Below are 26,974 nucleotides of genomic sequence, written 5' to 3' on the forward strand. Positions count from 1 at the left end.
TTCTACAATATGCATAATTAGAGGATGGAGTTTGGTAAATTTCAAGTTTCACTTTTTACGAGAGCAGTCTACTAACGGATCAGGATTATGAGATAGATTTCATCTAAAACATATTTTCATGTAATCGATGTGGGCTTATTTTGTAAATTAAAGAAGATGTATGGGTAAAGATTGGAGTTTGATTGAGTTGAGAGGTAATTTCGTAATGATTAATCCAATGTTACTTCTTCTTCTTCTTCTTCTTCTTCTTTTTTTTTTTTTTTTTTTTTTTTTTTTTTTGCAAAAATACAATGTTACTTGGTACTTGGCATATTTACGTTATGGTATTTTTTGGAGTGTAAAAAAACTTAAAATCAAGAAAACACAGCAATGTTTGACCTTTTAGCAGTATCGGCAAGTCGCAGCGCAGCCTGCGAAGAAGTTTATAAGGCATGCCGCATCGGAGTACAGGACAAGAACATTTTGAGCAGTGATTACGCCTTCGTGTATCGACACAGATTTTTCTCTTTTAGAGTACTTTCCTCGAACTCGAACTCGAACTCGACCTCTCCGGCGAAATCCCGTCTAGATTCTCCTTTTTGTCTGTCTATGTAGTACACAACGTGGTGCTATTCGTACGGCGTCACACTCTACCCCTCAGTATCTCTCTTGTATCTCCTCTCATGGCTTCCGAGGAACAGATGTCCGCAATCAAGGTATGTGGTTTTGAGACGCTGTGTGAGGTCTGCAAAATTGGTTCTTTGATGCAATAAGTTTATGAATTTCTCGCTTGATTTATTGCTACTGATGGCGCTATTTGACTGTTTTTAGGCCGCAAAAGTGCTCATGGTTGGTGCCGGTGGCATTGGCTGTGAGCTTCTAAAAACCCTTGCTCTCTCTGGCTTTCAGAACATTCACATCGTGAGTTCAATTTGTGCCCTACTTTTGGAGTATTCTCAACTTTCAAAACATGAATTTTAGGGTTTATGACCAACTTTTTGGGTTTATTGGTTTGGATTTTAATGGGTTAGAGTGGGGTATCTCTGGTGTTTGTAATGATAATACGAAGCCACTTTCTGGCTGAGTGGGCTGGAAAAACTAAGTGACATAAGCATACCTTAGTCCTTAGATGGTTTTGCTTTCTGAAATTTGCTCCTTTCATGAAGTTATATTTATTTATTTATTTGCAGGCTAAACTCAGTTGTGATTTTTTAAGATGATTCTTTGATTAGGTCTAAGTGAATTTTATTACCCCTCAACTAAAGATTCATCCATTTATGGATGTTGAAGGGTAGTTATCTGAGAGTTGAAGTTAAATCTTAGGATTGGGAATTAGTGAAATTCTATATTTGAGGGAAAAAAACAAGAATTTATGTAAAATGATAGGACTTAGTGAGTAGTGACTGATGAGATTGGAGTAGTTTCATGAAATTATAAGGAATGGATGTAAACAATGGAGCTATGGCATCTGCAATGCTTTGTTGTTATGTGACAAATGAGAAAATTGGACTGATTGTTACTGCTGTCTTTGACACTTCAATTGGCAGGACGGGTTCCACCTATGTTTTGATATCAAGTAGATATATATATTAGAAGATATATATATACACTCTACAGCTTGGTTTATATAAATGATTAACAATTTGATCCACTTTTATTTAATTTTTGGGGTTTTAATTTGTTCATTGTACTACTTTGCAGGTTGACATGGACACAATAGAAGTAAGCAACTTAAACAGACAGTTTTTGTTCCGGCAGTCTCATGTCGGGCAATCTAAAGCCAAAGTGAGTTTCTTCTCATATCTTAAGTTGCAATATTTTAGCATATTCAAAATTCTCCGGTTATAATGCTTTCTCAAAATCTTACCCAGGTTGCTAGGGAAGCTGTCTTAAAATTTAGGCCTGGAATAAAAATTGAACCTTACCATGCAAATGTTAAAGATCCCAACTTCGGTGTCGATTTCTTCAAGGAATTCAATGTTGTTCTAAATGGGCTTGACAATTTAGATGCTAGGCGACATGTGAACCGCCTTTGCTTGGCAGCTGGCGTTCCATTGGTTGAGAGTGGGATAACTGGATTCCTTGGACAGGTACTGTTGCCACCTTATAGATTATTCATTATTCACGGGTGTTTGGTAACTTATTTTCTTGAGATTTATACGTAACCACCATCGATCTTTCTGATTAGGGTCAGATGAAAGTTTTTGACGATGTGTAAATAGGAAAACTGATTATGATGTTATGAGCCAGTTTGGATAAACAGCTTTAACTGAGTGCTTTGACGACAAATAAGCTAATAGTGATCAAATAAGTCAAAATTAACTGATAAACTAACTATTTTATCAAATAGGACCTTAAAGTTTTCAAAACATACATTTCTTTCATGTTTCTGGTCGTTTTGTTTTGCAATTTGGGAGAGAACGAAGGATCCAAACCTCAAAAAAAAAACAAATGTAAAGTGTAATAAACACTGTACTATATGAAGGAATACAAGACTCAATCATCTATCTGACTAAACCAGTACAAGTAATGAATTAACTAACGTTAGAGACATAAAACTAACATAGTAACTAAGGATGAGATGTTGTTGCTGCTGCTTCTTCACTCCTGAATTGGGTGCTAATACTAACAGGCTGCTGTGCTGGTTCTGGTTTCAAACTACTCAGTAGCTAAATGACTGAAGGGATTGTTAGAGGGGGCAATGGAAGGCGAAATCACAGCCTGCGAATTTGGCGCTGCAAACGACTTGTTTTCTTCGTTGGTTTCCCCATTGCAGATGCCTCTTGCAGCTGCAATGCATATTCAAGATTCCAAAACACATCTCCCATGGTAGGCCTATCGGCCCCGTATTCTGCCAAGCATTTCTCTGCAGCTTCTGCAAATTTCCTCATCGATTCCGGGTTTATTTGCCCCACAAGCGTGGGATCAATTGCCCACTCCACCAAGTTCATCTGATCCCTCGGTAGCTGAAGATTAATGGCTTGCCGGGCACATAATACTTCAAGAAGTACTACTCCGAATGAATAGACATTTGATTTATCAGTTAATTGTTGCTTTTTGAAGTACTCTGGATCAAGGTACTCGAAACTGCCTTTCACGGAGGTGCTCACGTGATTCTGTTCCGGCGCGGTAGATGCGTTTTTGGACAGCCCGAAATCCACCATTTTCGCAACGAACTTTTCGTCGAGCAAGATGTTGGTGCTCTTCACGTCCTGGTGGATTATCCCTACGCCGCGCCTGTATGCAGGTAATGTAGTCCCCTGGCGGCTCTGATGCAGATTTCCAGGCGTTGTTTCCATGAAAGGGAGGGTAAATTCTTGCCGTAAAGATGGTCCCGTAAGGGGCCATTGGACATGTATTCATAAACCAGACACATCTCATTGTTCTCGTCGCAGTATCCAATTAGGGATACTAAATGCCGGTGCCGGAGTTTGGATAACATATGAATTTCCGTCTGGAATTCGTGGAAGCCTTGTTTCAATTGCGGATTTCCCCGTTTCACGGCGATTTTGGTTTTCTCGTCCACTAATCTCAAATACACGCTCCCGAACCCTCCGATTCCGATGATTTTCGTTGTCTCCGAATTGTTCGTCGCCTCCTGCAATTCCAAGAACGAGAAATACCTGCCGAATTCGGTCGTTGATGAGAAGAACAAGCTCTGCCGCGATCCTAATGGAGTTCTGTTAGGGTTCGTGAAAGTTGCGTCTTTGGCGTGGACGGGAAGCAACCACGACGAGAAACTGCTCCTCCTCCGCCAGTCCTGCGGCCGCTTCCGCCACTTTACCGCCATCGCGCCTAACCCTACGAACGAACCAAACATCATCGCGAAGCCTACGGCCGCAACCGTTTGACGGTCTCCGTTCGTCCTATCCGACGCTCTTGTCCCGTCCACGCCGAATTCTCCGTCCAAACTCCCCACGGAATCATTCATCTTAAGCACTTCCACCCCATTAAGAATCGCATTTCTCGTCCCCTGAGCTTCATCATCCACGGGAGAAATTTTAATCTCCAGCGGACTGGAAACCATGGTGGAATTCACCACAATATCTTTGTAGTACGCCGTCGCCAATAGCCTTGTCAACGTCGATAAATCCAGCCCCGAAATTGCTATCTTGTCGTTGATATACACGTTGAAATATAGCTCATTCAGCGACTTGCTAACGATATCGCAGAAATGGAGACGAATAAGATACCAGAAATGAACAGTAACGTCCATTCTCCAAGTGATGTTAAAATTAGGTTTCACCGATTTGGAATCTGCGAGTTCTAGCGCCGATGCATAAACCAACGGTGGAGCAATGAGCGACGAGCCTCCCACTTCCGGATAGGAGATGATCGCCGGCGAAACCGCGACATTCTTTCCCATTTGCATAGGGTCAAGGTATGGAGTGTCGGGGTGCCATATTCTCTGTAAGGAGTTTTGGTCGGTTAGAATTTCAGGGCCGCCCACGTTAAGGCGGTAGACGGTCTGAAAGCTGTGAGTTGAGAGCTCGAATTTCTGTGAAACGGGGAAAAGAAGGGTGGCGTATTCACCGATGAGCGGATTGGGGGCGGAGACGAATTCAATGGCATTAACGAATGCAACGGTGCCTTTCGGCTTGAACTTCAACGGGAAATGCTCCGTCGTGACATTGACAAGAAACTCCTTCATTATCACACTCGTGTTGTTCTGAAGCTCGAATTGGTGAAGAAGAACTAACTTGTTTGAATTGGCATGCAACTTGATTTTTTTTTTTTTTTAGTAAAAAAGAAGGAATAATTGATATGAAGAAGCTAGGAAGGAGCCATTATTGCATCCCGGCCAGGATAAGACAGTGGTTACGTTTTAGCACTTTGACTTGATTTTCGATCACTTCTTTTATAATAAAGCTAATAAGAAGCAGCGCATGCATGCATGAATTGAGGCTAAGCTATCCTAGCAAGCAAGCTTGATTAGATAAAAAAAAAATGATGATCGTCACGTCACTACTTAGCTTCTTCTCGAGTGCCTTCGTTTCTTCTTTCCCTTTCATTACTACTAGAGATGCAAGAAGCGTTAGAAAGCAGTGCACGCAGAGGGAAGAGACCTCCTCTCCTTCCGTGGAAGCTAAAGAAACCTTGTCATTCTTGATTCATGGTCCCCTTCCAACCTCAAAATTAAAACTTGTATGTGTAACAACTAGACATGCAATACTACTACTACTACTGCGTACTGTAACTACATATGTTACCCAGATAAACATGAGAGATTATTCTACGTACTCTAGTAATTGGACTATTATTAAGTTGTTAGGTTATATTGGATGGGATATTAGAGCCTTGGTGGTCGGTGCTGCGAAAATTATTGTGGGTGGACCATGGTCCACGTAGTGTTGTGTGGATCATAACAAAAAATACATTTTTAATATACTAAATGTATGTATATTATTTGTTTACTGAATATACATTTCCCATGAATACATGGTCCAAATAACCAGTCTAACACTGATTGCTCCAAATGATTCTCCATTCCCACAATACATAAGAAATTAAGAATCATCAACACTGCTACACAAAACCAAAAGGAGCACGCATCACACAAACAACAAATCTATGCAAAATAGAACTCAAAATACAGATACAGAAACACAGCATAAACTCACGCAGATCCTTAAAGCAAAAACATAATCTAGAAAGATTTTTTACTTGTTTAGCCTTAGATTTGAGAATTTTAGGCTTTTTAGAAACTAGCTTTTCCTTGCTCTCCAATGGCATCTTCCTCTTAGTCTGCAACGCAACAGGTAAAACCACAAACGATCAATAACGAAAGTAACTTAAAGGCGGAAATAGTCGTGTATATATGTATATATATAATATATGCATGTATTGTATAGTCGCATGTGTATATATATGTATAATAAAAGAAAAGTAAAAATGTATTGAGACAGAGACCTTAGAGGAAGAAGCGGCGGGTGCCGATGTGGACAGAGAATGAGAAAGCCGTACTTCGTGCGAACAGATTTCGGAGTCAATTCGTTGTTTAACATTCGAGTGCTTAGTTTCCATGGTTGTCTTTTGGACTTTCTCTCACTAGCAGAAGTACCAGGTAGGCGTATACAAAATGTATGTGTGTGTATATGTATATATGTAATGATATACGGAATATATGATATATATATATATATATATATATATATATATATATATATATANAGGCGGAAATAGTCGTGTATATATGTATATATATAATATATGCATGTATTGTATAGTCGCATGTGTATATATATGTATAATAAAAGAAAAGTAAAAATGTATTGAGACAGAGACCTTAGAGGAAGAAGCGGCGGGTGTCGATGTGGACAGAGAATGAGAAAGCCGTACTTTGTGCGAACAGATTTCGGAGTCAATTCGTTGTTTAACATTCGAGTGCTTAGTTTCCATGGTTGTCTTTTGGACTTTCTCTCACTAGCAGAAGTACCAGGTAGGCGTATACAAAATGTATGTGTGTGTATATGTATATATGTAATGATATACGGAATATATGATATATATATATATATATATATATATATATATATATATATATATAATAATAATAATAATAATAATAATAATAATAATAATATGTGGAGAGAGATAGAGAGCCAACCAAGCTGAGAGAGACAGGCAAACGCGGGGCCAGGAGCAGACCAGCTAGGTGGGCCCGAGCGACGTAGGACCGGCAGTCCACCGTTTTTGAACAAACGCGCCCATTTTCTTGCCTTTTTTTCTTTTTTCTACTTTTAACACCCAACATTATCAGCCCGTTTGGTTCGCTGGAAAATATTTGAAGGAAATAGAATTCAAATTCCATGGAAAACAAATTACCAGGAAAGTGGATTCTATTGTTTGGTTGGTAGAAAAGAAATTACTGGGAATATGAATTCCATTGTTTGGTTGAGTTTGGAATGATAAGGAATAATGTGTATAATGACATAAATAACCCTACACAATAATAATAATAATAATAATAATATAATAATAATAATAATAATAAGAGTAATTAATAAAGTTTAGTGGGGGCAAAATTGTAATACTAGTTTTCCATGGAAAAAGTTTTCCATGGAAAACAAAATACCTAAGATTTGCTAGGAAAATGTTTTCCTCATTGTTAAGGAAAACTTTTTCTATGGAAATTGTTTTCCATCCAACAAAACAACATAAAACATCATTTTCCTCAACTTGTGGGAAAATGTTTTCCATCCAACCAAACACCCCCTTAAATCATTTCAGCAAGCTTTTACCCAAACCGGAAAACAACAATTAATAAGGTGTCGTCGTTTCAGATTCTCCTGCATTTGTTCAGCAGCTTTTTTTTGATATTTTAAATACAGAATTAATGTCATCTCAGATCCTACGAGTTTTGTGATTCCGTCACATTTGGTTCCTAACTTTTAAATTGATCAATTGTAATCCTCCAAATTTCAAATTTTGACTGATCATATTCCTCTTGTTATATGATGTCTGTGTCGTGAAATTTAAGCGTAAAATAGTCCCTTTTTGTCAACACAAGACAAATGCGTAGACTTTCTTGTAGAATTTGCCCTACTAGCGTATTTAATAATAATAGCAACTTTGGCGAAAATGTGAATAACTTGTAGGAAATGGGAGATTACCCGTGGTAAAATACAAAATTAAAAAAAATGGTAAAAAAGGAAAGTATTTAAAATTTGTAAATGAAAAACGAAAGTTATTTTCAAAAACAACATAAGTGGTAAAAGTTTTGGATAAAACAAGTTTGGCATATGTGCACGATTTTTGCTTATTGTCGTTTTTTTTTCATTTAAATTTCAAATTATGCTAGAATTGATAATTGTTATAAAAAGGATTAATACTAAAATTCCTCGTATTATTTTAGCATGCGAATACAATAGATTTAGGTTATTGAATTCAGCAATGTCTATTATTCAATTTTTACTTGATGCTGTTGTAGGATTGTAGGTGTCATTTTGAAGAAAAGAATGTTAGAATTATGAGACCATCTACAATAATTAGGGATATTTCTACTTTACATTCTCACCTAATATTCATTATATACTCAACATAATAATTTATATTACACATTATATTATAAATAAATAAAACTAAAAAATTAAATTTGATCGTGATAGACAATTACGCATACAACTGTCCATATAGATATTTGTGGTGTTCAGGGATCTAATTATAATTTTTTTGAATTCTATAGCCTAATTGCATTTTGCATTTTTGTGTGTAATTGAGTGGCCTATTTGGCTCTTATTCCTTACAAAAATGATAAGGAGTTTATTCTCTAATAAAAAGAGACATGATGATTTAGAGAGACACACCAAACATTTGTGTGTGTGTCAGTGTGTGTGTGTGTATATAAAGGTCAAATTGCAAATCTCTCCAAAAAAAAGGTCAATTTGCAAAAGAAACGAATTTGTCAATTTCAAAACGAAAGGGCTACATCATGACCAAACTAGGCCTAGCCTCTAGGCCCAAAATACTACCAAATCAACAACCCAAGTTTATTCCCTGCAGGCTACAGCTCACATACTGACCCAAATCAAAGCCTCTGACCAGAATCCATTCAGTGGCCTGTGGCGATAAGTCTTAACAGGAATTTTTTTTTTTTTTTTGAGAAAGTCTTAACAGAATTGTTTTTCGATCTTCTTCGAAACTCCACCGGAATACCGATACTGATACCTAACAACGGCGTGATTCGTGGCGGCGAGCCTGAGTCCACCAACCGCCAGATTCGCGTTTATTTTATATCGCACGGGTAAAACACTATTTAAGATATATAATTATAAAGATATATTAATCAAGGATTAAAAATTTAAATACAGTCTATCAAACGCATCATTACTCATATCAGATAATGGTGTTAGCAAACCACTATCAACGAAATTTCCAAATTGTTGTTTCGAATGGATGATGTGCGATATTGATGATGAACGATTATTGGGACCAAGTCCAGATCTGGTCACTTTTCATGGAGAAGGCAAACAGTTTTCACCGGAGTTCCACCGAAGAAGGAGATCGCGACGGTTTGACTGTCGTCGGAATTTCGTGTGAGATGATGCCAGAATGAGGATGATCTGTAATAACTAGTCAACTACCGATATAACATGTTAAAGGGCAGTTGTTATACCATGGACCATTGTCCACAATGCATTGTGGACCATGGGTCATGGTTGATACAGCAGTTGTGTGTTGAACTGATACTGTAGTTGTGGTGAAAGGGAACTGCAGTTGCGCGGAACAGAGGTCGTGTCATCCATCTGGAATTGCAGTTGTGTTTAACGGATATTGCAGTTGTGTTGAAAGGATACTGCAGTTGTGTTGAACGGATGAACGGTCTCTGTTTTGTGCAACTGCAGTTTCCTTTCAACACAACTGCAGTATCCTTTCAACACAACTGCAGTATCAGTTATGATCATGGTCCACAATGCATGGTCCACAATATAATTTGCGGTTAAAGGGTGTTGATAGTAAATATACTCCAGGACCGGTCGGACACACTTCGGACCCGGTCGGGTAGCGTGCGGTCGGGAGGTCGGTTTATCGGCGTATGGTCTGCCGGAAAGCCGGTCGTCACGGGCCGAACAGTGCCCCGATGGGCCCCGACACGACGTGCCAATGACCGCCACGTACCTCTTCCCGCTTGGGCGTAGAGTGAGGTGGGCGCATGTGCGCCACGTTTCCGTCATGCCGGAGGTCCGGCACTCGCACTTTTCTCCCTTATAAATAACGCATTTATGAGGACATAGAGGATCTTTTGGCCGTTTCTAGACTAAGACTTAAAGAGAGCTCGGATAGTAGGGAAGCCCACTGCCGACCCGCCGAGCCCTTTGAGCATTTATTGACTTGTAATCGGGTTTGGATCCTTGAGCTATATAAGATCGTATTTTCCGGTTTTCCTTGGTGCCCGTATTTTACAGTATTAGGTGTAATTGGACATTTTTAAAAATTAAAGGCCTAATTGACTTTTCAACTAAAGTTTATAGATTTATTTAACCCAATATAAAGAATTAGGGTGTAATTGGACATTTTTAAAAATTAAAGGCCTAATTGACTTTTCAACTAAAGTTTATAGACTTATTTAACCCATTATAAAGAACTAGTACTCCACCCATGCGATGCACGGAATATATAAATCAGCGTATACATACATGAGAACAAACAATAAAAAAAAAAACACATACAATTTTATAAATAAATTTACACAATAGAATAAATATGGAATTGAATTCTAAATCACTTTTTATCTTACTAATTGTATTCTTAATAATATAAGTAACACCAAGCACAAAGAAAGTGATAAAGAAGTAATAATAATTGAAATACATCCTCATTATGAATAGTGAAAAATTATAAACACAACAACAAATTTATAACATTACAATTGTAGATGGAAGATTAATAAACACAATACAATAATAAATTTAAAATAAATAATTAACACAATAATAAGTTCGCAACAAAATATACATAAAAAAAGTATTAATAGTTTAAAAAAAAATTAAAAATTTAATTGGCATAATGTACGTAATATAATGCTACAGAAATATTTATATATTCAATGTTTTATTATAAAATTACACAACGTAATAACTTGAAAAAATAAAATTAGAACTTTGTAATTATGAGAATTGAATGAACACATTGCACATTAAAAATCAATAATAAATAAATACATTATCTTGAAATTAAAAAAAAAAACATAAATGAATTAAATAACATTTTTATTAGATTGAAACAATTACCAATTAAATTGCAAGATCATAACTTCTATATTTTCTATATACAACTTAAATTGCAAGATCATAACTTCTATATTTTCTATATACAACAATCCATTCATACTATTAATAATATTTATATTTTTCATTGTATTTATAGTATAATCTTAAAACAATCAAGAGTCCAATAATATAGATGAGCAGCCCAATTATTTACAATTAATTCAGATCTGCATATGGATTACATAGCCCAGAACCCAGACCCATAAACCCGACCCAGTTACTACCCATAATAATACAAAAATTACACCTAACCCTACACCATACCCACAGCTAGGGTTGTTAGCGAACAGAGCTTTCGACAAACTACTCGTGTTCGAGCTCGGTAAGCGTTCGTTTATGTTCGTTTATTAAGGTAAACGAACATTAACAAACAAAATTTAGAGCTTGGTTAATAAACGAACAGAGTATGAACAGTGGTAAGCTCGTTTGCTAAGTGTTCGCGAACAAGCTCGTTTGTATTCGTTTAGTAGTGTTCGTGAACAAGCTCGTTTGTGTTCGTTTAGTAGTGTTCGCGAACAAGCTCGTTTAGTGTTCGTTTAATAATGTTCGCGAACATGTTTATATATATAAAATTGTTCGTGAAGATGTGAATGCAGATTATTTATTGTTCGCGAACAAATTGTGTTCATGAACATGTGCAGGTGTTTGGTTATTAAGTGTTCACGAACGTGTTCCTGAACGTAAATGAACATGTTTGTGAACGTGTTTGTTAACGTTTGCGAACACGTTCGTGAATGTGTTCGTTAATGTTAAACGAACACGTTCGTGAACATGTTCGCGAACGTTAACGAACATTAACGAACGCTTAACAAACAAACACGAACATGATTTTCAAAAACTTTAACAAACGAACACGAACACGAACACCCCAAAATCCTTAACAAACGAACACGAACAACCTCCGTTCGTTTATGTTCGGTTCGTTAACAGCCCTACCCACAGCCAGCAATCGTTATACCCTGCACCACGGTGCACATAGCAATGTGCACCACGTACGTAAAACGACGTCGTTTTGGTGTTATTGGACGCGGACACGAATGACTCCAGAAAATTCATTATCTATAATACACATAATCATTATCTATAATACACAGAATGTTTGCCTAGAATACACAGAATGTTTGCCCAGAATACACAGAATATTGACACAAAATACACAGATGTTAGTGGACGCGAATGACTTCAGGGAATTCATTATCTATAAACACATAATCATTATATAGAATACACAGAACGTTTGCCTAGAATACACAGAATGTTTGCCCAGAATACATAGAATATTGACACAAAATACACAGAACTCATCCTCCTAACATTCGAATGTACAAACACATCACAACCTGTGTTAATAACATGAATACACAGAATATTGACACAAAATACACAGAACTTATCCTCCTAAACATTCGAATGCACAAACACATCACAACATGTGTTACTAACATGAATACACATAACAGTTGCCTAGAATACACAGAACGGTTGCCTAGAATACACAGAATGATTGCTTGGAATACACAGAATATTAACATAAATACAGAGACCGCGCGAAACGGGAAACGTGATTTCTAAAAAAAGGACGATTAATTTACAATGCTCAAAACGACGTCGTTTAGGTACGTGGTGCACATTGCTATGTGCACCGTGGTGCATGGTATAATTTTCCCTCAGCCGTCGTCTTCCATCCCCTTGAACCCAAACTTTACCCTCTCCATACGCAATCTGTATCACGATTTCCGGCAACGAAAATCAGAAATAAATCACAAAGACGACGTCCTAACAGCCTAATCTATGTAAGAACTTAAAGTCTTAACAGATTACAGTCCTATACTCCTAATTTCCGCCGATTTGAACGCTGCAATTCGACAAAATCGACAGTAAAATGCAGATTACAGTTCGATTTCTCGACTTCCCCGGGCAGATTAGGATACCGGTACTCCTCTTTCATTCAAAGATCGAACAGAAGCTAAGTGTCAAAACCCTAACTTTAAAAAAAAAAATTTCTTTCATTTTAATTACAATCTCGAAATGCATGTGATAAAAATGTAATGTTTCATATTTTTATCTAACAGTTTATTGCGCATAAAAATGATGTGATTAAAGTGCATATGTCCATATTTTTTTTTTGGAAAAAGTGTCAGATTGGCCCTCTAAGTCGGGTGGATAGTGCAATTAAGTTCCCTAAGTCAAAAAAGCTCCATTTAAGCCCCTTAAACCGGTAAATTGTTCAATTAAGTCCAAGTTGACTTGTTTATCAGGTTAAATCTTTGAGGTGTTGACACGTGTCCTTTTTTATTTTATTTTTCAAAACAAATATTTTTATTTATTAAAATTATTATTTATTATAAAAAACAAATAATAAAAAAAATTAAAAAAAGAAGAAGAAGAAGAAGCCACTGGCCATGGAAGAGGAAGAGAAACCAGGGGTGACCCTCGTCGCCGGCGGGAAGGAGANACGAACACCCCAAAATCCTTAACAAACGAACACGAACAACCTCCGTTCGTTTATGTTCGGTTCGTTAACAGCCCTACCCACAGCCAGCAATCGTTATACCCTGCACCACGGTGCACATAGCAATGTGCACCACGTACGTAAAACGACGTCGTTTTGGTGTTATTGGACGCGGACACGAATGACTCCAGAAAATTCATTATCTATAATACACATAATCATTATCTATAATACACAGAATGTTTGCCTAGAATACACAGAATGTTTGCCCAGAATACACAGAATATTGACACAAAATACACAGATGTTAGTGGACGCGAATGACTTCAGGGAATTCATTATCTATAAACACATAATCATTATATAGAATACACAGAACGTTTGCCTAGAATACACAGAATGTTTGCCCAGAATACATAGAATATTGACACAAAATACACAGAACTCATCCTCCTAACATTCGAATGTACAAACACATCACAACCTGTGTTAATAACATGAATACACAGAATATTGACACAAAATACACAGAACTTATCCTCCTAAACATTCGAATGCACAAACACATCACAACATGTGTTACTAACATGAATACACATAACAGTTGCCTAGAATACACAGAACGGTTGCCTAGAATACACAGAATGATTGCTTGGAATACACAGAATATTAACATAAATACAGAGACCGCGCGAAACGGGAAACGTGATTTCTAAAAAAAGGACGATTAATTTACAATGCTCAAAACGACGTCGTTTAGGTACGTGGTGCACATTGCTATGTGCACCGTGGTGCATGGTATAATTTTCCCTCAGCCGTCGTCTTCCATCCCCTTGAACCCAAACTTTACCCTCTCCATACGCAATCTGTATCACGATTTCCGGCAACGAAAATCAGAAATAAATCACAAAGACGACGTCCTAACAGCCTAATCTATGTAAGAACTTAAAGTCTTAACAGATTACAGTCCTATACTCCTAATTTCCGCCGATTTGAACGCTGCAATTCGACAAAATCGACAGTAAAATGCAGATTACAGTTCGATTTCTCGACTTCCCCGGGCAGATTAGGATACCGGTACTCCTCTTTCATTCAAAGATCGAACAGAAGCTAAGTGTCAAAACCCTAACTTTAAAAAAAAAAATTTCTTTCATTTTAATTACAATCTCGAAATGCATGTGATAAAAATGTAATGTTTCATATTTTTATCTAACAGTTTATTGCGCATAAAAATGATGTGATTAAAGTGCATATGTCCATATTTTTTTTTTGGAAAAAGTGTCAGATTGGCCCTCTAAGTCGGGTGGATAGTGCAATTAAGTTCCCTAAGTCAAAAAAGCTCCATTTAAGCCCCTTAAACCGGTAAATTGTTCAATTAAGTCCAAGTTGACTTGTTTATCAGGTTAAATCTTTGAGGTGTTTTATTTATTAAAATTATTATTTATTATAAAAAACAAATAATAAAAAAAATTAAAAAAAGAAGAAGAAGAAGAAGCCACTGGCCATGGAAGAGGAAGAGAAACCAGGGGTGACCCTCGTCGCCGGCGGGAAGGAGANAATTTAATACTACAAGCAGGTGCTTATTGTTTTATTTGTATGCTGCCATAATCACTGACACAGAATAGTTCAGTAAATAAAACCTTAACACCGATCTTATGTGATTATGTGATTTGTTTGTTAAAAACAGCTTCCAATTTGTGATATAAGCAGTCAGCAATTTCTGAAATTATTTTCTTAAAACAGGTGCCTATATGACCTGTGATTATTTGCTTATTGTTAAAAGCACCTCCATTGAAAACATGTGCTTATATGTGTTATAGGTCAATATAGGTAAATATAAGCTAACTTATTTCCCTAAATGCTAGAATGCTCAAACTTAAAGAGAGTCATTAGATTTACCTTCTTTTTGCTGTAAATTTCTTCAATCTGAGTAACCACCAAATCATTACTGCCCTGACTAAAGTCCATATTAGCACCACACAGTCTGCTGCTAGATTGGATACATCGCAGTGGTGTTAGCTTGGTGTTATATCTAGAAATAGGAAAAAAAATTTAGATTAGAATCATTTAAGGAAACATAACACAACCTCGTGATTTGTTAGGTATTTACTGAACTGACCTGTTCCTTAGTTCCCTAAACTCCTTACACGAATGGTTAAAAAACAGCTGCGTGGCGTCGAAAGAGCTGCAGATTCGCACCTCACCATCTGCACAAGAAAGTAGGAAATAACTACCCAATAGCAGTGAGAGTAAAATAGCAATGGATAGTAAAGCATAGGACACTTACTGTCCATTATTTTAGCCCGGCACAGCTGAATCAACAGTATGAGAGGATCAGCAACAGCAGAGTTAAAATACAGGCTTAGCTCATCAACATGATCATCCCACAAGGTACACTTTACTTGTCTTTGACTGTATACCAATTCAAAAAATCAGAATACAACACCCCATACACACCATTATAAACCAAATTCAGTAGAGATACAAACCTAGTGTCTTCAAGCACAAAATCAATTAGCCTACTCAGTTTACCGGCTATGACCTTCTCAACAGGAGAATAAATCTCAACCACACGCCCAATCACATCTAGTTTTAAGAACAAAACCAATTAGTAAACAAATAAAAAGGTAAATTTGGCTATAAATGTATAAGTTCAATTTCCATTTACCTATTAACATTTTCTCATCAATTTCTTTTTTGGAAAGTATGTCTTCGAAACTCTTGAATCGAAACATGGTCTGAGGGAAATTAACACGCTTATACTCCTTCACAAGCGTGTCATGCTTGAATTTTATCATGTAACGAAGCATACTTGTCTTGTATTTGAAAAAGTTTGTGATACATAGGAAGTTCCTAAGACCATATACTTTTCCTTCCACGAATATGTCGTTATATTTCCCCACAAGGTCCTTAGGTATGTGTACATGAATGAACATACCCTAAACTCAAAGTCAAAAAGGCAAAGATTAGCACATTTCTTACAATGAAAAAAACCAAAACACAGTTAACATGTTAAAATATAAGCCACAAACCTGCTGATCATGGAAAACGCACTCCTGACTTCTAATGGTTGTTTCTCTTTTCATTTCAGATACTACATAACTACGGACACAACGCAACCTAATTGCCTTATTGGTTTGCTTAGGATGCAGCTGCAAACCCACTATGAACTGCCCAGTCATTCTGAAACAGCAAGAACAGACCCAGCAAAAGTGTTTTTGGAGAAACTAATCAGGGCAGTTTGAGTAGCTATGAATGTTGTAACCAGTGAACTACCTTCTCAATTTGTATTTTGTAATTCCGGAACCTTCTATTTATAGGCATAGAAGAAGGCTGGTATTCTGTTTGATTAAATATTATATTATTATATTATTTTCAATTTTCAATTTCAATGTCTAATTGGACAGCAGCCCATACCCTGCAGAACTAAAATCACATGCATAATCTATAATTACCCTAACAGCAGCTATTAAACAGGCGGGAAATCCATATTTTTGAATCTGATAACACAGCTTCGCATACAGCCAAAAAAAAAAGAAGATAAAAAGCTGTCGTTTTTGAGAGGCGGGAAAATCCAGCCTTTTGATTGGCTGGAGCCCGGCTCCTTTATTATAATTATAGAATTATAGATTATTGATTATAGATTATAGATTTTAATAGGTAGCTAAAGGATAAATTGGATAAAGCCCAAAAGATATTCCTTTAATTATTTAACATTTGGGCAGAACCTGGTTTGACTGATGAGAACCGATTGTTATGCGATGGACCAAGGTCTACTTTGTAAGGTGGATCTAAGTACATATTCACAATTTTAGTACTATGTTCACAGTTTTAGAACTCTATATTCACAATTTCACAGCTCTATGTTCCCAATTTTATAACTCTATATTCAATATTATAACACAATTTTTGAATTTATATAACAAATTTGTGAATATAAAATTCAAGAATTGTGAATATTGAGTAATGTAATTTTGTATATTGAGATTAAAAATTGTGAATATAAAATTTTAAAATTGTGAAAATTGAGTTTTTAAATTGATGTGAATATGTACATAAGTCCACCTTGTAATGTGGACTATTGTGAATATGGATATGAGTTCACCTTTTGATGTGGACTCGGATCCATAGCATAATTTGCGAATGAGAACGAAAAGATAGAATCCCATTATGAATATAAATAATGAGTTTGAATATGTTTAGAATACAAAAACCCCAGTAGACCTGACCTAATTACTATAATTACTGCTACGCCCAATTCATTCTTACAATAACCACTATAATTACTGCTACGCCCAATTCATTCTTACATAACTTTTCCTGTCGCCGTCCTGCGGTTGTCTTCTTCTGAGTTCTGACCTCCCAAAACCACGTCGACGAATTAAGGTATTCCCTTTCTTCTTTCTATCTTCTCGGGAGGCTTCATCAATTTGTATTGTTGTGTCTGCTCTCTGCCGACCAAAGACTCAATTTTTTTTTTATAAAGATTGATTCTTTTATTAGCTTTATAATTTGTTGTTAGGCTATGCTCTTTGCTTCTAGAATATTAAAATTATTGTCTTTTTTTTTTTTGTTTGTGTGTAAAAGATGAAAGTGAAAAAGCAGACGCGCCATCGTAATTTTCTGCAGCATTTGCTTGCCCGTCAAATAACACCGGCTTGTTTTGGTTTTTATAAGGTTCTATGTGATGGCATGTTTATGCACCATTTGCTTGTCTATAAAATGACACCGGCTCATACTGCTCTTGTCAATACTCTTGGTGCTCCAGTGAGACTTTTCACTACCAGGTCTGATACTCAAAATTGTTGGTTTTTTTGGGAAGTAGCTTGTAGCTTTGTGTTTAATTTTATTTATTTATTTATTTATGGGTTTGCAGATGTGTCGTTGAAGAGTTGAAGAGCGAAGAGTTGAAGAGAATCCTTCGAGACACCTATCCTATGACACTCGATGCAGCTAGTAGCCTTTTAACTGTAAGGTAAACCTTTAATGTTTACCTATTATAATTAATGTGTTTTTCTGCAATTGAATATGTGACGATGGAGTTGTAGCTTTGAAACTGACTGAATACAGCACCTAAAGCTCTGGTCTTTATTTGTTACAGATGTGATCATGAGTTTCCCATCGATAGTGGAAGTTGCGTACGTGAAGTGATTGGGAGAAACAATCCGGAGAACTTTTATGTTGCTTCACGGGATCCTTATGTACTGGAAGGGCTTCGGCAGGTTGTTGAACTGTGCTTTTTGACTTGTCAGTTGCTTCAAAGCTTAATCTTAAATTTAGTGAGTAAAAATTCTGAAATATGAAGGCTGATGTATAGGCTGAACCATTTAGTACTAATTTGATAGTAGTATCACATCTCTAGACTTGGATTGTTCACAAAATTTTCCTTAAAAACTATCTTTCTAGATTTTTTGTCTTCATAGCCACAATCATATGTGTAAAGATTGATATGTTATTTTATTGATGGGCAGTGTTAGTTTGTTTTAAATAGCTTTCGAATTTTAACCTAACTTTTATGTGGTGGCAGATACTTGGAGTTTCTATTATATATCCAGTTAGGAAAGCTTTATTTCTCGAACGAGTGACTGAGGTAGAGAAAAAGAGGAAATGCTCTGATGATGAATGGTCTGATTATGAATGGTCTGATGATGAATTGTCTGATGAAGGAGCAAGTGAAGAAGAGGAAGGTCATGGCTTAGAGGTCCAGAATGTGAAAAAAGAAAAAAAACTAAACACTTCGAAAAAGAAAGAATACCAAGGTAGGACTTATTTGAACTATAAATTCTTGTCAATAATTTTGGGTCTTTTGACTATAATTTCCCTTTTGATTTATTCAACTACCATATACAATAATAATGTGTAATATTTTAGAACTCACTATTTTAGATCATCTAAATTTTCTTGGTCTTCACTTTTCTATGTGCATGCTACTGTATGTAATCGTATGGCTATGCTATGTATTGTGTTGTGCAGAACCTGAATCCACTTTCTCTCAAGAAGAAGAAAAAGTCTTCAGCTGAATCAGAAAAAAGGTAAATATTTTCTCCCCATTTCCTTTTGATGATGAGCACAAGAATAATGTATTTAATTTTCTAACCACATGAAAAGGAGTTATATAGTTAATATACATTAGATCCTAATATCATATTTGCTGATTGACCTTTGAACTGCATGCCACTCATCATATATTTATTGCCGCATAATCTCTTCTTCTATGCTTAGTTTTTTTTTTATAGTTAGAATTTGATACTTCATATGGTACCAATATTCTGTGCAGGAAACCAAGAAAAATGATGGTGAGAACTAGAAAAAAGGAATAAAAAGTATTGGCCGAGAGGAGGGGAGTGGATAGAGATATCTGGCAATAAGGGACGGAAGTGTGTCTATGGATGATAGATTATACTACACCATTCTTTTAGATTCTTGTCATAATTATTATGTGGTACATTATATTACTTTCTTCGTTTTATATTATATATTAGTTGATTAAAAAATTACTTATATTTTTTGAAAGTAAAACGATTTTAATTAATCAAATCAGAGAGAACACATTACAAAGGATAGACGGAGGGTGTGAAAACCGGCCACTCCGAGCAATCGAACATAGAAACAGACTGCCTTGCCAACAAATGGCTGCTTGATTCGTAGAAAAACATTTTAGTAAAGCTACTCATAAGTTTTTTAATATCCCTAAGAACCAGATGGAATGAAGATTCCCCATGGTTGAGTTGAGACCCTGCACAACTTGTAGTGAGTCAGTTTCGACATGAATATTATCAAAGTTGTGTGATTTTAACCAACTCAATGTCTCCCGTATAGCCACTGCTTCAGCTTCTCTTGAAGTAAAGGACCCCCTCCAATAAGCTCCTTTTGCTGCAATAAACTGGCCAAGATCATTCCTAAGGACATAACCAAAGCCCATGCAAGAATTTTCTTTGTTAATGGCTGCATCAACATTCAATTTCAGCCAACTTGTTTGGGGCTTAGTCCAGTGATCACATATTGTTGGGGTTCTGTGGGGCTTAGTCCAAATGATCACATATTGTTGGGGTTTTGTGATTTTTGTGGTCGTTGCCTTTCATAACTTCTTTCCAGTCTGAGAGAAGTTTTATTGGAGACTCAATAGCTTTATTGTGCCACGATATATTGTTCCTCAGATTCCAAATATTCCAGCAAGCTAGTATAATAGTGCATGTTTGATCATTTGACATATTGGAAGTGGTATTGACTAACCATTCTTGGAAGTTTATTCCAGTAGCATGTTGATTTAAAATTTCCATGCAGCGCCAACAATTCCTTGCAAATTCACATTCAACAAATAGGTGATTGATTGTTTCCTTTCCATTCACACATAAGATGGCATTTATCATCACAATTGATTCTCTTGGCTAACAGTTTGTCTTTGGTTGGCATATTCAAAAAATTACTTATATCTTTCTTTGAAAAGGCATAAGAGCTTACCAACTACATAGAAAGTGTTCTTTTTGCCCAGCTGCATGATTATGAATGATAATTAGTTATTTTCGAGACGGTTGTAATTGCACTTGCTGCCATTCAGCAGTTGGTTGAAATTCTTATTTCTATTGTTATATATAATAATATACTCGTACTTCTACCGGTTAACTTATTAATTGTTTCAAAACACATTTTAAATTTAGTGAATCTTGTCCCGGCCTATTTAAAAAGAAATCTCTGTTTTAGTCAATTTTATTATTGGCTTACACCATATATAGTTTTTGTCTCCTTCTAAACCAAAAGTTAATACATGAAATTCGAACAAAAATCTATCAAATTAAAAATAGGAACAAGGGTCAAATAGACCACTGGACTACACACAAAACTACAATTAGGCCATCGAACTCGAAAAGATTGCAATTGGGTCCCTAAACTACACAAAATCATGCAATTAAGTCTAAATTAACATGTTTACCTATTATTGTGCTGACGTGGCGGTTAACAATTTTTAAATATAATTTTAATTAAAATAATTAAATAATAATAATAATAAAATTAAAAAAAATAAAAACAGAACTGCCGGAGACGACCGTCTCCATGGCGTCTCCATTGCCATGGAGACGAAGGTCCAGCCTTCGTCTCCTGGCCATGGAGACGAAGGTCCAACCTTCTCCTCCATGGCCAGGAGACTCCCTGGCAGTGGAGACGAAGGCCGGACCTTCGTCTCCCTGACAGTGGAGACGAAGACCGTCTCCATGGCCGGAGACGAATGTCTCGTCTCCGGCAGTTCTGTTTTTATTTTTTTTTAATTTTATTATTATTATTATTATTTAATTATTTTAACTAAAATTATTTTAAAAATTGTTAACCGCCACGTTAGCACAATAATAGGTAAACAGGTCAATTTGGACTTAATTGCATGATTTTGTGTAGTTTAGGGACCCAATTGTAATCTTTTCGAGTTTGATGGCCTAACTGTAGTTTTGTGTGTAGTTCAGTGGTCTATTTGACCCTTATTCCTTAAAAATATAATGAATCATTTTCATATGCAGCTTCCCAGCTTGACTTCTAAGTCAACGATGGTCTTTTTCGCATTTTGTCATTTATTCAATTTGATTCACTTGATTAAGATTTTTTTTGAAACCACTTGATTAAGATTTGTTAGGAATATAACGGAATAATGCGGAAGTGAATAATCGAAAATTGAGAATTATAGAAGTTAAATAATAGGGAAATAATAGAAATAACAAATGAATGGACGAAATGGGAAGATATAATAATATATATATTGAACTCTTAATTAAAAGAGTTAAAAGGAAATATATATTATATATATATATATATATATATATATATATATATATATATATATATATATATATATATATATATAAAAACGTGAGAATACAAAGAGGAAGAAAGAATTCAAATGTATTGATGCATTAGAAAGTTAAAAACTACTTCTATTTATACAATGAGAATGAGTGAAATGTGCACCAATGTAAGAAGCTCCATGAAGCACGGTCAACATGCATGAAAGAAGACCAGGTACGTGTGAGGTGGAAATGGATGCTGACTACATGGATTGAATAAATTTTAGCCACACAAACTATCATATTCTAACAATCTCCACCTTGGATCAAATTTATTGTAGAACAACTGCAACAACCGACTAAACTCAAACATTGTTTGAATTAGCAATTGGAAGACGCTTGATTAGCAACCAACCACTTGGACGAGTTGGCACAGGAAACAGCCTCAGAATAACAGGATGGATCGCCATCAAAACCCTGTGCAATTGAAAGTGCATAAGCAACCAAGTGGATTTCATCATCACTAGTAGCATACCTAGCAGGTTTTTTAATTGTCCTCCTAGGACGGTCTTGAGCGATAGAATACTCTCGTTGTTGCTCGACGAGAGGCACAGTACTAGTAGATGCATCATCTTTAGTATTACCATCAGTGGTAGTAATACTGTTCATAGGCCTGAACTCAAACTCCACCTTCTCACCAGTACTCTGCGTATCACCTGTACTGGGAATAACACGATTTTTTTCCAGAAGAAAGTAGTGCATTTTCATCAAAAGTGACATCTCGACTTAGAATGATCTTGTGGGAATCAGGAGACCATAGACGATATCCTTTTGACTCAGAAACATAACCAAGGAAAATGTATTTGACAGCTCTCGAGTTTAACTTACCCGTATTGGAATGAGCATATGCAGGACATCCAAAAACTCTTAACATAGAGTAGTTAACAGGATTACCTGACCAAACTTCTTCTGGGATTTTGAAATCGAGGGATGAATGTGGAGACATATTTACCAAATAGGATGCAGTAGAAACGGCCTCGGCCCAAAAGTCACGTCATTTCCATAACCCAGCATTAGAGAGCATACAACGAGCTCTCTCTAACAGAGTCCTGTTCATACGTTCGGCAACACCATTCTGCTGGGGTTTTCCAAGCAAGGTCTTGTGCCTGGCAATTCCTTGTGCTGCACAGAACTCAGTGAAATCTCCCTCACAGAACTCCAAGCCATTGTCTGTCCTGAGCTTCTTGACCTTTTTTCCTGTCTGAGTCTCAACGAGAATTTTCCACTTTTTGAAAATAGAAAATGCCTGATTTTTATGTTTCAGAAAATAGACCCAGACTTTACGAGAAAAGTCATCAATAATAGACATAAAATATCTACAGCCTCCCATAGACTGGAATTTAGTCGGTCCCCATAAATCGGAATGTATATATTCCAATACATCTTTAGTACGGTGTGTAGCAGTAGAGAAACTAACCCTCTTTTGTTTCCCAAAAACACAATGCTCACAAAATTGTAATTTACCCGTACCTAAACCGAGGAGGCCTTTCTTGCTCAGGATATGCATGCCTTTCTCACTCATATGCCCCAGACGCATATGCCATAGTTGAGTGAGATCAACATCAGACACCGATGAGGATACCGCAACTGAACCTGTCACAGTACTGCCATGCAACACGTACAAGCTTCCAGAACGAAAAGCTTTCATGAGAACAAGAGAGCCTTTAATAACCTTCAGAACTCCACCTTCAGCTGTGTACTTGCACCCCAGAGATTCCAAGGTGCCCAAGGAAATCAGATTGCGTTTCAAATCAGGAATATACCGAACATTGGTAAGAGTCCTGATAACGTTATCATGAGTTTTGATCTGCACACTTCCAATTCCACTAACCTTGCATTGGGTGTCATTACCCATCAAGACAACTCCACCATCAACTCGTTCCAGAGAGATGAACCAGTCTTTGTGTGGACACATGTGGAATGTACAACCAGAGTCCAGAATCCACTCAGTGTCGCTCCGTTTGTCACCGGAGCTAACAGATAACATAACATCGCCTTCTGAATCACTCTCAACAACACTAGCCTCAGCAGACTTCTTCTCTCTCTCTTGCTTGTTCTTCAACTTGAAGCATTCAGTCACATCATGACCATGCTTCTTGCAGTACTTACAGGATTTGTTGAACTTACGTCCTTTGGACTTGGATCTAGATTTTTTATTGCTACTCTCCGTTTCAACTGAACGACCCCTAACAGTCAAGCCTTCACCTTTGTCCCCAGACTTAGTTTCTAAGTCAAATTTTTCTTTGGACAATAGGTTCGACTTAACACTGTCGAAAGTTAGGACTCCAAGAGAATTACCATACAACATAATTTCTTTGAAATGCTTGTATGATTTAGGGAGAGAAACAAGCAATAAAATAGCACGATCCTCATCGTCAATTACGACGTCAATATTTTCCAAGTCCAATAAAATAGAATTGAATTCATCCAAATGAGACTGAATTGAAGTACCTTCCGTCATACGGATTGTGTACAACCGCTCCTTTAGGCACAACTTGTTTGCCAGAGATTTGTCCATGTAGAGCGAATCCAGCTCGTCCCATAAATCTGACGCAGTCGTCTCACCTATCACCTCACGTAGAACCGATTTAGATAGGCACAATTGGATGGTTGAACGTGCCTTGTCATCCAAATCTTCCAAGCTTCATCTGTCATTGTAGCCGGTTTCTTCTTCTTCCCAGCTAGCGCTTTTTTCAAATCGTTCTGGGTTAGAACGGCTTCCATCTGAACCTTCCAGATAGAAAAGCTAATTTTCCCGTCGAACTTCTCGATATCGAACTTGGTAACAGTCGACATCTTTGAAAATAACTCTCAATTAAACCGCTTTGATACCACTTGTTAGGAATATAGCGGAATAATGCGGAAGCGAATAATCGAAAATTGAGAATTATAGAAGTTAAATAATAGGGAAATAATAGAAATAACAAATGAATGGACGAAATGGGAAAATATAATAATATATATATTGAACTCTTAATTAAAAGAGTTAAAAGGAAATATATATATATATATATTATATATATATATAAACGTGAGAATACAAAGAGGAAGAAAGAATTCAAATGTATTGATGCATTAGAAAGCTAGAAACTACTTCTATTTATACAATGAGAATGAGTGAAATGTGCACCAATGTAAGAAGCTCCATGAAGCACGGTCAACATGCATGAAAGAAGACCAGGTACGTGTGAGGTGGAAATGGATGCTGACTACATGGATTGAATAAATTTTAGCCACACAAACTATCATATTCTAACAAGATTCTATGCAACTTCCTAAATCCTAACATGATTGTCAACAACTTAAAACAAAAAAGAATCCTAACATGATTTCTAAGTCAACAACAGTCATTTTCGTATTTGATCATAAGATTTTAAGGAATTTCCTACTTGACTTGTAAATCAACAATTCTTTTATTTTTTATTTAGTCATCAATTTAATTTTATCTGCTGGATCAAGATTTTTTTTTTAAACGATCAAGATTCTTTTTAAATTAACGTATGTTAATGACTTGTGTTTTTGTAGCTTTCCTCTTAAGCTGGAGGAAGATGATGGTGGCAAATTATTGTGTGGACCAAGGTCCACGTAGCGTTATGTGGACCATAACAAAAAGTACATTTTTAATATACTAAATGTATATTATGCAATATAATGTACATTCAGTACACAAATAATGTACATCCCTTGAATATAATGTACATTTTTTTATATACTAAAAGTACATTATTTGATAGTATGGTCCACATAATAATGGTTGGACGATAGTCAACTATCTAGAGAGAGATGTTCATACATGAATTCTCGTACTAGAAGATTATAAGTTTATTTGTGGCGCAAATCAAAGTCTTCTAGTTTATCCAATTCACACCTTCGACAACTTGGCAATTTGATTTCTAAGTGGAGATCGAAGAAGGAATTGATCAACTTTGAATTGGCATGCAACTTGATTTTTATTTTATTTTTTTAGTAAAAAAGAAGGAATAATTGATATGAAGAAGCTAGGAAGGAGCCATTATTGCATCCCGGCCAGGAGAAGACAGTGGTTACGTTTTAGCACTTTGACTTGATTTTCGATCACTTCTTTTATAATAAAGCTAATAAGAAGCAGCGCATGCATGCATGAATTGAAGCTAAGCTATCCTAGCAAGCAAGCTACTACTACGTAGCTTCTTCTCGAGTGCCTTCGTTTCTTCTTTCCCTTTCATTACTACTAGAGATGCAAGAAGCGTTAGAAAGCAGTGCACGCAGAGGGAAGAGACCTCCTCTCCTTCCGTGGAAGCTAAGGAAACCTTGTCGTTCTTGATTCATGGTCCCCTTCCAACCTCAAAATTAAAACTTGTATGTGTAACAACTAGACATGCAATACTACTACTACTACGTACTATAACTACATATGTTTCCCAGATAAACATGAGAGATTATTCTACGTACTCTAGTAATTTGACTATTATTAAGTTGTTAGGTTATATTGGATGGGATATTAGAGCCTTGGTGGTCGGTGCTGGGAAAATTATTGTGGGTGGACCATGGTCCACGTAGTGTTGTGTGGACCATAACAAAAAATACATTTTTAATATACTAAATGTATATTATTTGTTTACTGAATATATTGAATACAATATACATTTTTAATATACTAGTTGGGCTCGACAAGACGACAAGTGCTTTAATGAAGGTCCAAAATGCGTAAAGGCCCAATATAGAGTTAATTCCAGCAATAGTCCTCCGACTATGTTGATTTTCCAAAATTAGTCCATGACTTTTAATTTGGACAATAATTTAAGTCCTTTGACTTTTAAATTCTTTCCAATGTACATAATAAAAATATATATAAATATATATTGGAACATATATATATATATATATATATATATATATATATATATATATATATATATATATATATATATATATATATATATATATATATATATATATATATATAT

At 36.1% G+C, this 26,974-nt stretch overlaps 2 protein-coding genes and 1 long non-coding RNA gene across 9 annotated transcripts in view; all 3 read left to right on the forward strand.

Moving 5' to 3' along the window:
• The window catches only part of LOC116028673, a 59,298-nt gene extending 39,724 nt beyond the window's left edge, over positions 1–19,574 (forward strand). For both annotated transcript variants that reach the window (XM_031270458.1, XM_031270459.1), the window contains 2 exons: positions 19,174–19,232; positions 19,478–19,574. In XM_031270458.1, coding sequence (XP_031126318.1) covers positions 19,174–19,232; positions 19,478–19,520 — 102 coding nt within the window. In that variant the 3' untranslated portion in view covers positions 19,521–19,574. The remainder of the gene's footprint in view (positions 1–19,173; positions 19,233–19,477) is intronic.
• On the forward strand, positions 391–16,339 carry LOC116028676 (SUMO-activating enzyme subunit 2-like). 6 transcript variants are annotated; one of them, XM_031270465.1, is made up of 5 exons: positions 391–695; positions 811–900; positions 1,681–1,764; positions 1,851–2,069; positions 16,292–16,339. In XM_031270465.1, exons 1-5 carry the CDS (start codon positions 663–665, stop codon positions 16,322–16,324), a joined length of 459 nt encoding a protein of 152 aa, XP_031126325.1. In that variant the 5' UTR covers positions 391–662; the 3' UTR covers positions 16,325–16,339. The 6 variants fall into 6 exon arrangements, with proteins under 6 accessions (XP_031126325.1, XP_031126327.1, XP_031126326.1 ...); XM_031270467.1 differs by lacking the exon at positions 16,292–16,339 and adding an exon at positions 6,261–6,434; XM_031270466.1 differs by lacking the exon at positions 16,292–16,339 and adding an exon at positions 5,886–5,907.
• LOC116028680 lies at positions 17,791–18,877 on the forward strand. Its single transcript, XR_004100185.1, has 3 exons — positions 17,791–17,987; positions 18,077–18,422; positions 18,728–18,877. It is a non-coding gene; the product is annotated as an uncharacterized LOC116028680 (long non-coding RNA).
• Positions 19,575–26,974: the final 7,400 nt, after the last annotated feature.

The sequence above is a fragment of the Ipomoea triloba genome, chromosome 9, assembly GCF_003576645.1.
Source record: "Ipomoea triloba cultivar NCNSP0323 chromosome 9, ASM357664v1".
NCBI lineage: Eukaryota > Viridiplantae > Streptophyta > Magnoliopsida > Solanales > Convolvulaceae > Ipomoea > Ipomoea triloba.

Bases quoted from the DNA above. Each gene is read 5' to 3' on its own strand.
- LOC116028676 (XM_031270463.1), top strand. From the start codon at position 663: ATGGCTTCCGAGGAACAGATGTCCGCAATCAAG. The intron at 901-1,680 runs GTGAGTTCAATT...ACTACTTTGCAG, and splicing joins GCTTTCAGAACATTCACATC to GTTGACATGGACACAATAGA. The intron at 1,765-1,850 runs GTGAGTTTCTTC...AATCTTACCCAG, and splicing joins TCGGGCAATCTAAAGCCAAA to GTTGCTAGGGAAGCTGTCTT.